This window comes from Corythoichthys intestinalis, chromosome 6 (assembly GCF_030265065.1).
Source record: "Corythoichthys intestinalis isolate RoL2023-P3 chromosome 6, ASM3026506v1, whole genome shotgun sequence".
Lineage (NCBI taxonomy): Eukaryota > Metazoa > Chordata > Actinopteri > Syngnathiformes > Syngnathidae > Corythoichthys > Corythoichthys intestinalis.
Window position 1 is genome coordinate 24,547,051 of NC_080400.1, and position 14,680 is coordinate 24,561,730.

Sequence of the window (14,680 nt, forward strand, 5' to 3'; positions counted from 1 at the left end):
CTTCCGATTGCAGCACAACCTACTACTACTCGACATTCAGACCTCGTCCGTGTAAGGGGGGCGGGCTGAATCGAGCCAACTGCCCCCCCCCCCTAAAAAACAAAGCTTCCATTGTTTGAACGTTGTAGTTTTGCCGTGCCCGCTTGGAACCTCACGACTATGATCAAGTCAGGTGGAGAAAAACTACGAAACGCGAAATCTGCATAGCGCAGTGAGCATGCGCAAAACGAGGACCGGGGTTGCTGTGCGATAAGGCAATTAATAAAAGTAGCCGGGGTAAATGGCAGACACGCTTTGATTTTTAAGTGACGTGAAGAGTCGTGTGTAGCCTTTTTCGCACTCTAACGCCCAATTTGGGCTAAAATCACTACAAGTTGATTTGACTGAAAGTTCGAGGCTTTAGGTTCCCCCGTTCAGTGTTTGCCTAGCTCGCTAATACAGCTCACCACTTTTCTCGCTGCTTAAAAATAACCAAGCCGGACCACTTGAAACTGTTTTAAAGAGGAACAAAAAGAGCTCGTACCTTTGAAAACTGCGGCAATTGTCCTCCTTCGTCTCAAACGGTAATAAAATTAGTCTCCCGACATGGTCAAAAAGCTGCCTCCGGTTGCTGTTCCCAGAGCGAGACGTTGCCAAGAATGCTCAACCGAAACCACGGCGGAGCGGAGTCGTGCTTGACCTCATTGCGCATGCGCACACACAGGCTCAGCCCACGGACAGAGGGCAAAACAAATGGACTGGGAGCTTAGAGCGGACAATACTGAATGATCGTCCATAAAATGAGTAGTACTGTAAATGCTCTGCAAATATATGCATTGTGTCCTTTACAGTACCATGTATCTATGATTTCCATATCTTGTATTGAATCACATTTTTCTGTGCATCATTTTTGTTTGGTGCGCCAACTTGGCATTGCTTGGCAGCACTACCAACAAGTCCCAAGTCTTGCATTTAGATTGGCATGATTGGCATTACAAGAATGCGCAATAATTTAATAACACGAATAGATTGCTTATCGTAATCTACTACTCACATATGAGTCCAAAGCGTCCCCTTGTGGTTGTAAGGCACAGTGCTGGTCTAAGTATTTCTGAGGCCTCAGAGAAAACCCGACAGGGATAAATGGGTGTAGCGTTTGATTTGTCAAGTATGTGGGAGAGTGGTTGAGCTGTAGACCTTTCAACCTCAAATATGAGGTCCCTATCCTGCAGACATCATATCTCCACTTTCAACCCAGATATCGTTCTCGAGTCTCGACCTTACCTTTGTGGTGCCTGAAAAGGGTCTCAAATTCCTACATTACAATCACACAAGAAATGTAATTAATTTCCCCATCATCTTCCTACTACTTATTCTCATGATAGTTGCGGGGGTGCTGGAGTCTATCCTAGCCAATAAGGCGAGAAACGCCCTGAATAGATTCCCAGCCAAGGTCATTAATTTGACCTTTGCCAAGTTTCTTCCCAACACATCCACTTATCAACAGCTTATCAGGTCAGAGTTCAAATTCAAACATGAAATATTCAAATTCCAACTATAGTGACGTAAAGGGATTGGTCAATTTTAACATGACGTGAAGACTACCAATCTAGTTATCATAGGTAGATGTCCCCTCACTCATTCGACTTAACCTTTTATATGACACTTATTTAATAGTAAATGTTATGATTTATTTATCAAGTTTTAAACATATTATTTCTTTTTTAAAATAAAAAACAACACTCTCTGCCTTAATCATAGAAATGTCAATGTGGTTGCAATCCGCCCCCCACCCCATTTTCCCCGAAATTGTTAAAATATGAGTTAGGCAATTATGCTATTAGGCTAACAACAACAACAAAGCTTATAAAAGATAAAAACTAGAGTTGTCCGATAATGACTTTTTAACCGATAACCGATATCCTGATATTGTCCAACTCAAAAAATCCGATACCGATATCAAAGTGATACCGATACATGCAGTCGTGAAGTTAACATATTATGGTGGTTAATTTTATTCTGATGCCCAGGTCAAACGGCCTGCTCACATAACAAATCCTAAGCATCTTAGTTCGGAGACAGCTAATGGTCAATAAGCATCTCTGCTGTGCTAAGCCGTGACCAGCCCTTGTACAAAGGCAGAAGGCTTCTACATCCACTGTAAAGGCAGCATGCACAATGACCCAAAACCGATAATGAAAACGAATGTCGATATTACCCGATATCATTTTAAAATGGTTTTATTGCCTGATATTATCGGCTACCCGATAATATTGGACAACTCTAATAAAAACCACAACTATTTTCCTTATTTATTTAAATATGTATTAATTTTTTTGTTATTTTATATTAAAAAGCGAATTATACATTTTTAATCCGTTATTAATGCAAATTTATTTATTACTGTATCTAGCGTACTGTATCGCCAGCGTATATTTGTGGAGGTGCTGCAGCCTATCCTAGCTGACTATGAACAGTCAGCAAGATACACCCTGAATTGGAAATTACCATAAATATTAATTTGTACTTTAGAGGCTTAATGGCATTTTGTAAACTATAATTATAACGTGAATTATTCTGCGATTTTAAACCCAGTTTTTTAGCCAGAGCGTGCTTGTACTGCGCACTCTGTACACCAGAGATCAGTGTCGCGCAAAAATATTTGACAGTGCTAATACAGTATTAATACAGAACAGTAAAACTAATGTTTAGTTTATATGATGAGGTAAGTCTTAGAATCAGAGCATGATGGTTTTATACTTCCCCAATTACATGATTCTTTCACCATTAAACCGAGCTGTTGAGCTAATTATCGATAACCCGGTATCATTGTGGCACGTTAACGATTCATGAGCTGCCAAATTGATGTAGGTCAGAGATAAAGGCTCGGGCACTACATTACCCAGAATGCAACATAAAACCACCAGCGCCACAGCCACCATCGGCGGCCGCTCAGTGTGCCTCACTGCCTCTGTGGTTCCAGCGGACTAAAGGCGTCCTCTGCTGCTGTGCGTGTTCCTTGACACCGCACATCCTCCATGGGATATATGAACCCAAACTGGTTCTACCGACAGCTTCCTTCACTCTGGGTCAGCGGCGGGCCGGCCACTTGTTCCCTGAGCTAAGTGCACGTAAGCCGGGTTGGATTTGTTCAGACGCCGAGTGGGTCGTCCGGTGTATTTGACAGCTCGGCGTGTCGAAATACCGATGGAGCTTTTTTGAGGACATTTGGAGGTTTGGCACGACGAGTGACTCCACGGAGGTTAGACGTCTGCGTGATGTGTATCCCTAAGATGCCGCCTTACGCCCATAACAAGTCGATGGATGTTGCTATGCCCACGGCGCAGGTTGGGTTACAGTAAATATTTGCTTTTACTATAGCGCAGCCCTTCGGATGTGGCCTAAATCACTGTTGAAATATTATCATATGGAACGTGGCCTTCATTTATGTTGCACATTTCGAATGATGTTATTAAATTATTGTTTTATCTTGTGATGCTGCTACTTGTCTTAAAGAAGCCCCGAGACATTTAAAGACTCCCTCAGCATCCTCCACTGATGGATAACCACCCACTAAAACGAGAAAGCCTCCCCTCTGCTCCCATTGACAGTCACCCTGGGTTTGTTGTGTCCACAATGAACTGCTTTCCAGCTGTGGATTGAACGGTTGGCTATGAGTGGACCCTCTTTCTAGAGGCTGTCCGGGGGCCGTTTGAGCACAGTGGCCATGTATGCAGGATTTAGGCCGGGCCAGCCTGTCGGGATGTAGGGCACGGAAAAGCCATCCATCCATTCAGCCATCTATGCCATGCAGTATAGAGAGAAAGCAGCCCATATTCATGGAGATGGCTGATGGGGGAGGAGCGTCTACGCTGGATAATGAGGACCCCTGCTCAGAGGATTGCACTAGGCTCTGTCAAAGACTGTCATCTTTACTGGTAGTCTAACCACAGTCAGTACCCTACAAATCTGATCTAATGACAACCCCTTTTTGGATGATCACAATTCATGGAAAACTCATCCAGGCGACAGCATGGGTAATTGGCTTCCAGTTTGATTGAGATGGACATTTACCTATTGACTGTAATGGGGAAGTGGGAAGTTATAAGACAGTGTTTTATGAGGAATGAGGGATAGGAGCTATGCCTTAAGAAGATTGCACGTGCAGTTCATACAGCAAAGATCCTGGCAGGTTTTATATAGATAGTCAGGTAGTCGGGTATTCTTATGGCTTTGGATTTTGACCTAATATACATTGTTCCTGAATAAACTGAGCCTTTTGGGAATACGGGTGTCACCCCAACGCACAGCCTAAAGCAGGAGAGAAATTTGCTGCTGTTTCAACAACAACATGCAGGGATGGGGGCACGGCATTCCCAGTTCTTTGATCTTCTCACCCCTTTTACCCAACCTTTGGTAGTCAAGGACACCTCGCATTGGTTGATCAGCCCACTGCGTGTATCGTGCCTGAGTTGACAAACGGCAGGCTTACATTGTCCAGCACCAGCCCGGCCTCCATGAACCCTTACGGTAGAGTGATCAACCCAGCGGCCCCCGTATCCTGTGCGAACTGCGGGGGCTGCTGCTCTCCACCTTCCCCGTGTCTCATTCCTTCCATGACGTCCTTAATGTCACCGAATATGACCCCACCACCTCTCATGTGCCCTGCCCCAATCATGCAAGTGGAGAATGGTAGTAGCTGGAACTCGTCTTTTTGCTCCCCGGATTCTCACCCCGGTCTTGGCTGCACGGCACCCAACTCCTACTGGACGGCAGTGTTTGATTACGAGGCCACGGCAGATGAGGAGCTAACCCTGAAGCGCGGCGATCTCCTCGAGGTACTGTCCAAAGACTCCAAAGTGTCTGGGGATGAGGGTTGGTGGACAGGCAAGATTCAGGATAAGGTGGGCATCTTTCCCAGCAATTATGTGACAAAGGGGGATGCTCCCAACTACCAGCAGCTCACTGTGGACGTGGGTGAGTGTCCTTTGGAGGTAGACTTCTCCGAATTGCTCCTGGAGGAGGTTATTGGAGCGGGTGGATTTGGGAAAGTATACAAAGGGCTGTGGCAAGGAGAGGAAGTTGCGGTCAAGGCTGCGAGGCAAGACCCCGATGAAGACATCAGCGTGACAGCGGAGAGCGTGCGGCAGGAGGCCAGGCTCTTCTGGATGCTCCGGCACCCCAATATTATCGCTCTACGTGGGGTCTGCTTAAGGGAACCCAACCTTTGCTTGGTCATGGAGTACGCCAGAGGTGGGGCACTCAACAGAGCCTTGGCTGGAAAGAAGGTGCCCCCCAGGGTGCTGGTAAACTGGGCCGTGCAGATTGCGACAGGGATGGACTACCTGCACAACCAGGCGTTTGTACCCATCATCCACAGAGATCTCAAGTCCAGCAATAGTGAGTACAAATCTAATGTCTGTATATTGTCATGAGAAAAGCTTTAAAAGGAAAAAAAAATGGTGAGAAAACATCAAGAGCATCAAGCAGGCCATCCAGTATTGCCTAACTGTGGTAGTGATTGCTTCGAATGATAATTTATTTTTAGCATACTGTATTTCTACAACAAAGTCAGCCTTCTTGTATATGATGGATTTATTCGACAACCAAGATAGCTGGATTGATTTCTTGTTCTAGTGACAAATATGTGGTGTAGATGCTCATTCTGTGGTCACAAGAGCATGAAGATACAGATTGACCACTATGAGCTGCACTGCAGTAATACACACTCCCTTCTCAGGTGTTGATATTAGAACACGATTAATGAGATCCAAAACAAGATGTTACAAAATATCTGCTTTGGTACAATATTTGGTTAAATCTGTTCGCACACTTGGCAAAGTTCCGGTAAAACATTATCCTGGAAGATTGTTGTGGGAATAACTCTTTCAATGCCATTATCGATGATCGACTTCAAATCGTGGCTCGAGTCATCCTTCTTCTGAGTTATTAGTCACTAGGTGATGTCCAATCCATATGAAGTGATAAGCAAATTAAATAGCAAAAATAAGCAAAGATAAGCAAAAAAGTGACACAGCAAATTAACATTCATTCACTGACAGCTCGTCTAGTTCAAATGGATTGGACGTGAAGCACCGTCAATGGCACCCATTGAGTTAAGCGTGATTTTTTTTTTTGCTCCTCAAAACTGTCAGGACCAACAATTTTAAAATGTTAAACCAGTTCAATTATTCTATTGTGTGTCCAATTGAGCCATCCACTGTAACTGACTGATTGTGATGAGAAAGTGACCAAGTTTTCACTGTTACCAAGCAAAAACAGCACCTGGCTGTGTTGAGCATCTGTGTACATGTCTACCAAGTCATTCACGGCAACAAAAAAGGACAAGTAAAATTTGCAACCGCAATACAGATAAAACCAGATAAGCTTAAAATATTTGTTTAACACCAGTCTTATAGTTGGGGTGCTTTGGTTAACGTGACATAGTTATCTAGCGGGTGCACAATAATAAGAACAGTGTATGTGTCTGAGGCTGTACAGTTTAACACCATTTCAAACTGTTGGTGTGACTTTAAGCTTTAAACATATGTCGGGACTAGTCACAGCCAGTCATCGCATGATTTATTTGTGTTATTTTTTTATGCCCGATGTCCTTCCTGACACAGCCCTTTATTTTTATTTAAATATTTGTTTGGAACCAGCAGCACTGGCTAGGTATTGGGAATGGAATCCATGTAATTAGCAGGTCGTTATTATTGTTATAATTTTTATAAAGGCACAATATTTAATACTGGTCTTACTGTGGATAACAAATTCCACCATATTATGTGTCAGGAAGCCTACATTTTGTAAAATTTGTCTCCTTTGGCCATCCTTTTTCAGTCATCTGTCTGCTCCTCCTCTTGCTTCTCATCCGCCTCCTCCTAGTCAAGGAGAGCAGTTCTGCTCTGCAACTCACTGTGCTATTTTTGGTCCTTTGTGCTACTTGCTGTTTTAAAGACGCAGTTGCAATTGTTGGTGCATTACACAAATGGCACAAAAGCTTGGACGCATGTAAGTGCATGAGGGGTATTATGTGGCTTAGACCAGGGGTCCCCAACCTATTCCACTAAGGCACACTGTGGGTGCAGGATTTCATTCTTACCAAACAAGATGACAACACTTTTTCCCCAATCTGGTGTTTTACAAGTGCAATCAGTTGATTGCAGTCAGGTGTGGCTTGTTTTAGCAGAAGCCTCATTGGTTCAACTGTCTCTGCTGGATCGGCTGGAACAAAAACCAGGACCCACAGTGTGCCTTGAGGACTGGGTTGAAAACCCCTGGCTTAGACGGCGAGTGTTGATCTTCACTGACATGCTTGATGGGGGAATAGAGAGGGTGCGAGTGTGGGTGGAGAGTACAGGATGCTGACTAAAGGCTCTTTTTAAAAGGGCGAGACGGTTGAAGTGTAGCATAAACACATTGCACATATTGCTGATCTGCAAAAAATGCTTCCATCATATCTACATCATTTGATTGTCAATGTTTGTCTTCCCATGTGTCTCCATTAAGGGAGAGGCGGGCATCAAATGTGACACCACCAGATACCATTTTACATGGCATTTCTTCAGTGCCACTGAGTCATGCTGCTTCTAGCCTCTATTGGTTGCTGTGATAAATGTCAATGCCCTAATTTAGACTATTGTCTACTTGTAAATAACAGCAGAAAATAAATGCAGCAATGATTTAGTCAGGGCTTGGACCCTCTATAATCACCCCTCTGGATGTTGTTGAAAATATGTGTGGGTTGTAATCATTAAGTACGTAAATCATTAAGTATGACTCACAGCCACTCAAAGACGGGTTTGCTTTAGTTGCCTGGCATTTTCCGCGGGGTAGTGGATAAACTAGTCTTAGTACATTTTAATCTGATTCTTCCCATTCCACTGTTTGATAAGGTGAGAATAGTAACTGAACTCAAGTGCAGAACAAATTAACGGGAACAGGATCACCTGGTATCACAAACAAGCTTGATGTGGCTGCAGTAAATTATCGATTCAACCTCAATTATAATGTCTACTCGAGTGCAGCATGATGCTGCAGTGCTTAAACTGACTGCCTCACAATCAAGAGATCCAGGTTCGACGCTCTTATTTATTGATTAATTATTTGCCTTTATTTGACCAGGTCATTCGCATTGAGACACAAGGATGTGTTTTTCAAGGGAAACCTAGCCAAGACAGAAGCTGACACACAAACACAAAGTTTAATAAAAAGGTTCACACACCAATAGAATGGGTAAAACGTAGATATACTATATAATAGTAATGAACAATGTACGGTAGTTAAAATGGGACTGTCATTTCAAACATATGCAGAAATGAAATGGGGAGGCTGACAGGTCACTTACAATACTTTTTTAAAAGTACAAAGAGACATTAGATCCTTTAGATTTAAGCGCTCAGAAGTGCATTCCAAGTAGAGGGAGCAGAGTGCTTAAATGCACTCATGCCTAGTTCAGATCAAAATCTGGGAATATTAAGTAACAAAAAAATTTTTGGATGAAGATGATAGATGCTCTATATTTTAATAATGTAGTCACATTAATATTGGGGCAGTAGACTTAAATAGCTTTATACTGGACATATATAAAAATGTACTAATGTGAGAGGTGACTTGCAACCAAAAAGGTTGCCATAGTGGATACAGTACTTTAATTGTGTTCCCTTGTAAGAAGAACACACTGGCAGGGGGTTCATGTATTTTCCTGCCATTAGAAATAAATAATTATAAGTTTAAACTCGAGCTGATGTTCCAGATAGTTAAAGCAGGACTGTCTACACCGGTCCTCAAGGGCCGCTGTGAGTCCTGGTTTTTGTTCCTACCGATTGACCACAGACCGCTTAACCAATGAGATTTCTGCTAAAACAAGCAGTATGTGACTACAATCAACTGATTACAATTGTAAGACACAGATTGGTGTAAAGGTGCCATCTTGTTTTGTTGGAAAGAAATCCTGCACCCATTGCGCCCCGATGTGGAATACTTTGGGGACCCCTGGGTTAAAGGCAATCTGTTAGTTGTCAACAAGATTGCAACTAGAGCGAGAAAAAAAAATACTGTGTCGTCAGCATAAGAATTAAATCTAGCATCAGGCATGTTTCTGCACCTACATATATAAAAAACAAAACTGGACTTGAGACCAGGCCCTAGGGTACACCAGAAGAAGTGTCGTGTGCTTTCGTCGCAGTATATACTGTACATAGCAGTCTATTGGAACGATAATTAGCAACCCATATAACTGCCTGGTTAGACAGTCCTATGCATTGACAGGTGGTGTATCAAGATTGAATGATACTGCATCACAGGCAAGGCGTAGGTTTGGTCTCAACATTGGTAGGGACGATATAACAACATAACCTGCATGTACACTTTTTTCTGGGGCTGGGACATTAAAAAGACCAAACAGATTGGGTGAACAGGTCAGGGGGTCAGGGCTACATTTCTCACGAATATGAACGTAATTAATGAATAGGATAAATGATCAATGCAAAAATAAATATACTGACTTCTACTAACTTTCATATGTATTGGTTCAGGTGATACACTGTTTGATTCAAACCTTGGTTTTCAAAAACTGCTAAAGAAACATTTTGCAAAAATAAATATATTGACTTCTACTAACTTTTATATGTATTGGTTCAGGTGATACACTGTTTGATTCAAACCTTGGTTTTCAAAAACTGCTGAAGAAACATTTTGAAAACTTTCAGAATAAATCCCTGGATTTTATTAGCAAATTTAAATTGCAATATTTGAACATTAAGTAACTTAAATTATATTAACATACATAATAAATACAAACTTGTCAATAATCTCTAAACTATCCAGGAATGCAAAAATAAACACCACTCAACATTGTCTAAATAAAGAAATTCAATATAACTAAAAAACGTCTTGGTCAGGGAATAACAAAAATAAATAAAAATGGAGCCTTCCATCAGGCAGAAAAAATTCTGCTTTTTTTCACAAGCTCAGTCAAACTCAACAAAAAAATGAAAGCTCATTTGAGCTGCTTTAAGACCACATAAATTTAAAAAAAAAAAAAGAAAATTGGGGAGAAGGTGGTAAACCTCGGTTCACTACATTTCTCACAGTTTAATTAACAGTAGAAAACACATTCAGGAGGATATTTCTCTCAAAGCAGCTTCCTACTTGAGTTTTGCAGGTTGGCAAATTCACAACAATGTTAATGTTATGGTAACTCTGATGCAGGTCGGACTTTCAGTAGCTAAATTTGTGGTGTGTTCCCCGCCTCCACTACATTGACGTCTTTTTACATTACTTATAGTGGCTGCTGCTGCTGGCCGGGAAAAAACCCCTTCTAATATTTCTCCTCTTCAAGGGGGCGGAGGAGGCGGCATGTTGTCGACATGTTGTATAAGTCATCAGCCAATCAAATGTGCGTTTGAGGGTAAAAATAGACTGACTACCCTATGCAAACCTATGCCCTTGATCACAGGCCTTTTAGAGGTCAACAAAGAGTGATGTGATGAACTTTTTTTTTTTTTTTTTAATTGTCCATTGATTCTCATATATGAATTGTGACATTACGGGACGCTGTGGTACGAGAATGTTGTTAGTGCGAAGAAAAGTACTTCACAGGAGTATATTTTTTAACTGTTCAAGGATATTTAACAGAACACACAACTTGACACAAGAGATTGGTTGATACCATAATTGTTCTTACAGGCATGAGCTCCTCCTTAGTAAAATGAAAGAACAAAGCCAACCTTCCAAATAGCAGAATTACAATTTGTAGTGATAGTAAAGTATTATATGCAACAAACATTGGGTGTGAGGTTTCATCCCAGATTAAAACAACAAAAAACATTCATGCTATCCTATTCCCTAAAGCCACATCAGTAAGCACACTTGGTGATCCCCCCCCCCCCCCCCCTCGTTAAGTGTAGGGTCCATCACATAATATATATCTGTCAAGATGTTAAAAATCAATGTTTGTCGTCTTAGTCTTCAGAGTCCACAGAGTGCATTGATGTATGAACCACATTTGGGATGACTAATGGGAAAGAACAAGAGAAGGAGAGTGTAGCAGTAAACAGTGGTACATCTCAGTTTTGGATTACATCTCAGCTCATTGTCCGGGTGTGCTGCTCTCAGGTGTCCTCTTCAAACCACCGACCACTTGGCACGGCTGGACTCACAGAGCAGCCCCCGAGCCTCTCATCAGGCCTTCTCTCAGTTTGAAGCTCAGTAAACAATGCATCCACTTCCATTTTTCTATAAAAAGCTCATCAAGGCAAATTATGACACAGCTCATGGGTAACACAGCTTTATTTTTGGCTCACTTGTATGCTTTCTTCTAAAATTATCTAAAATTATCCAATTGCAGTTTATACATTGTGCTAGCTTACTTTGTATAGTCTGCCTTTTTAACCTGATGAACCTACGGCCGGGGAATAATCTGATTACCGTGACCTTCTTTAGGGTGATGTCACATCATGTTTGTGAGGACTGGACTTGTAGTCATGCTTTACCTGTCACCCTGATCCCTCATCCGCCTCAGGTTTCTCACAGCGTAGGGCACCAGTCCCGCTAGATTGCATAAAGAGGCTGTCTTGTGTTTCTACACAATTTTACACTGTAATATTGTGTAGCTACTCATTTGATGCCACACAGCAGGGTTTTGGTTCTTCATACATGTTAGTGAAATGCGCTGATATGACAATTCGGAATGTTAAAATGTGAGCTGCGAAAGGAACATCAGGACAAAACTCAGAAAGTTGGTATTTCACAATCAGATTTCATATCTGATGCCCATCCTGCCACATGCGCCATTGAGTTAAGACAATGCAGGATATGGCTGTCCTGGCCTTTACTAACAATGAAACAGTGCAGATTAGCATGTAAACTCACTTATGCCCACAGGTATTTCGTCTTAATATGGGATTCTTACTACCTAATTACCACACTTAGTGCGCTCAGTATGCACTTACATACCTTATTCTTTCATGTCCTTTCTCTTCCTATTCTGTTGGATAGCTGGTATATCCCTTTCTCACTGGGTGTCCACTTGGTGAATGAAACCATGAAGCACTGGTACCTCGACATGTGATTGCTGTGACACGCGATCTTTTCGACATCCAATGTAAAATTTGACTCGCCATTTGTTTCTACATTCGACGACATGCTCGAAATACGACGATCTATGACAGCGCCGCAGTTTGTTTTCCAGCAAGATGGACGCATGGCAGATTTTCTTGTGAGAGAAATCAACATGGGTTCCAAGAATGTTAGTGCAGGTGGTGAAAAAGGAAAAAGGTGACGCTTACCATTGTAATGAAGATGGAAATGATTGAAAAATATGAACATGGTGTGCGCATCCGACAATACTGACGTAGAATATCTATGATCTCGATAGTCCTCCTCCGACCTCCATTCGCCAGTCTTCATAAATTTAGGTGAGAATTACTGTTATTATAACGTCGCCAAAGAAATCGCCAGCTTTGTCAGGTTTTTAATCATTCATTTTAGAACTTGTGCAACCCAACGCACCTGCTGTCTGCCGCCAACAACATAACATGAAAAATGAAAGTAACAAATGCACTTCTCTCACTCCGTCACATCAGCCTGAAAAGTTTCTGTAGTATTATGTCCCTAGACTCCCTACCGTCCCTAGGCAAACCTTTGCTCTTGATTTAAAAATATTCAGATCTACCTTTCTGAACATCCAAGCATCTGAACAGGAGAAATAAGAAAAAAAGTAAAGGTTAAGACAGTGCATAAAAACTAATGAGTGCAGTAGGTTTAATTTCTACAAATAATTCTTAACAGTTTAGACCCCTTAAAGCCGACCCAGGCCATGAAATGTATCAATGTAAAAGACTGATTTGAATGTAGTCATAGTCCAATTATTGTATCTCACACTCGTCCATGTTAGTCGCTTTGTCGCCCTCCACCACTCAGTATCACCAAGGAATTAACTCCCGGGACTGGCCACCCCTCTAATCCTTTTCCTCAACAGTCTCACTCTTCTTTATTCCCACAGCCATGGTCAGACGCAGCCACACCCTATTACAGTATATCAGCCATACGGCGTATCTGACCTCGGTAATCTTTTTGATAACCATTATAGCACTTGTTTGCTTATTTGCACTGTTGCAACTGGCATTAACTGAGAAAGGGGTAAAACAGTAAGTGTCAATTACATTTCATTTGTGTTTTGTTCTTATTAAATGACACTATTTAAAAAAAATAAATAAAAAAAAAATACTCGACAAGCTAGCCTCGAGACACAAAGGTTCCGTCTATTCAGATGATTGTTGACTATGTAAACACGGCTCGCATTTGAAGCGGCAAACACTGCATGCAATGTCATCCTCATTCGCTCTTTTAGCCTCATGCACGCATTTTTTAGCACAATTTTGGAAATTTTTCCATGAAATGGTAGTCATCGTTAAAGCTTGGTTGACAACATGGACAATTTAAAGTTACATTAAGTTACAACAGCTCTTTACTGACTAGACACTGGGACTTGATTTAAATATTCATTATGGTTTAGTGCTCCTAACTTTCTTCCAGATGTGGTAACTAAAAGATTAGAAATACCATAATAAAAACTTATTGTTAGATTAGTACAGTAAATTGCAATATCTATTAGCGTTTACACTACAGCACTGATATCTCGTATTACAGTATGTACTGTTAACCTCAAATTGTCGCCTTTTTTGTCTTACATTGTTCTTTAGGACAATTAAGGGTGAGTCTTAAGAATTGAGCATTGTAATAAAAATCCATGCCAAACAAGTGATGGGGGCAAGGAAGTTATAAATGCAACAATAAATGCTTTAAAGGTCCCCTTCCATCAATTACAAAAATATGTTTTGAACTTTTATCAGGTTTGCAAGATAATTTAAAGTAATGATGGCCGGAATACCCTTTTTCAAGATATTCTTGTCAGTGTTTTTTATCTGGCAGGTTAAAAGGCTGGATTTTGAAGTGACCAGGCACCTGAAAAATGTATTGAATGTATGTCTCAATTCAAACCTCTTTGTTTACTCAGATGTTTGACTTTCAAATGAAATTGCAATCTATCCACAAACTGCACAAATGTCAAACCTTAACCAGGTCACAGATTCGTTTTGACCTACAGTAGTATGAAAAAGTATCTGAACCTTTTGGAATTTCTCACATTTCTGCATAAAATCACCATCAAATGTGATCTGATCTTTGTCAAAATCACATAAATGTAAAACAGTATCTGCTTTAACTAAAACCACCCAAACATTTATAGCTTTTCATATTTTACTGAGGATAGCATGCTAACAATGACAGAATGGGTAAAATGAATAAGTGAACCCTCTGCCTAAGGAGACTTAAAGAGCAATTGAAACCAATTTTTACCAAACAATTAGGTCATGTGTGTGCCCATTCACTGATGAGTGGTTTAAAGCCGACCTGCTCACTATAAAACACACACTCGGTAAGAATTGTCTTGATGAAAAGCATTGTCTGATGTGCATCATGGCTCGGTCAAAAGAGCTGTCTGAAGACCTGCGATCTTGGATTGTTGATTTGTATAAAGCTGGGAAAGGATACAAAACCATCTCTAAAAGTCTGGATGTTCATCAGTCGACAGTCAGAGAAGTTGTCTACAAATGGAGAGAGTTTGGCACGGTTGCTTCTCTCCCAAGAAGTGGCCGTCCACCAAAGATGATGCCAAGAGTTCAGCGCAGAATAT

At 41.3% G+C, this 14,680-nt stretch overlaps 3 protein-coding genes across 3 annotated transcripts in view; 1 reads left to right on the top strand and 2 right to left on the bottom strand.

Moving 5' to 3' along the window:
* sipa1l3 (signal-induced proliferation-associated 1 like 3) overlaps positions 1-668 on the bottom strand; it is a 125,767-nt gene extending 125,099 nt beyond the window's left edge. Inside the window, exon 1 of the mRNA XM_057838535.1 lies at positions 524-668. The gene's annotated coding sequence lies outside the window, so the exon portion shown is untranslated. The remainder of the gene's footprint in view (positions 1-523) is intronic.
* Positions 669-2,920: 2,252 nt separating this feature from the next.
* map3k10 (mitogen-activated protein kinase kinase kinase 10) overlaps positions 2,921-14,680 on the top strand; it is a 63,877-nt gene continuing 52,117 nt past the window's right edge. The window contains exon 1 of the mRNA XM_057838725.1: positions 2,921-5,379. Within this exon, the coding sequence (XP_057694708.1) occupies positions 4,497-5,379 (883 nt within the window). The 5' untranslated portion in view covers positions 2,921-4,496. The remainder of the gene's footprint in view (positions 5,380-14,680) is intronic.
* The window catches only part of capn12 (calpain 12), a 271,950-nt gene continuing 264,309 nt past the window's right edge, over positions 7,040-14,680 (bottom strand). The window contains exon 26 of the transcript XR_009063456.1: positions 7,040-7,263. The gene's annotated coding sequence lies outside the window, so the exon portion shown is untranslated. The remainder of the gene's footprint in view (positions 7,264-14,680) is intronic.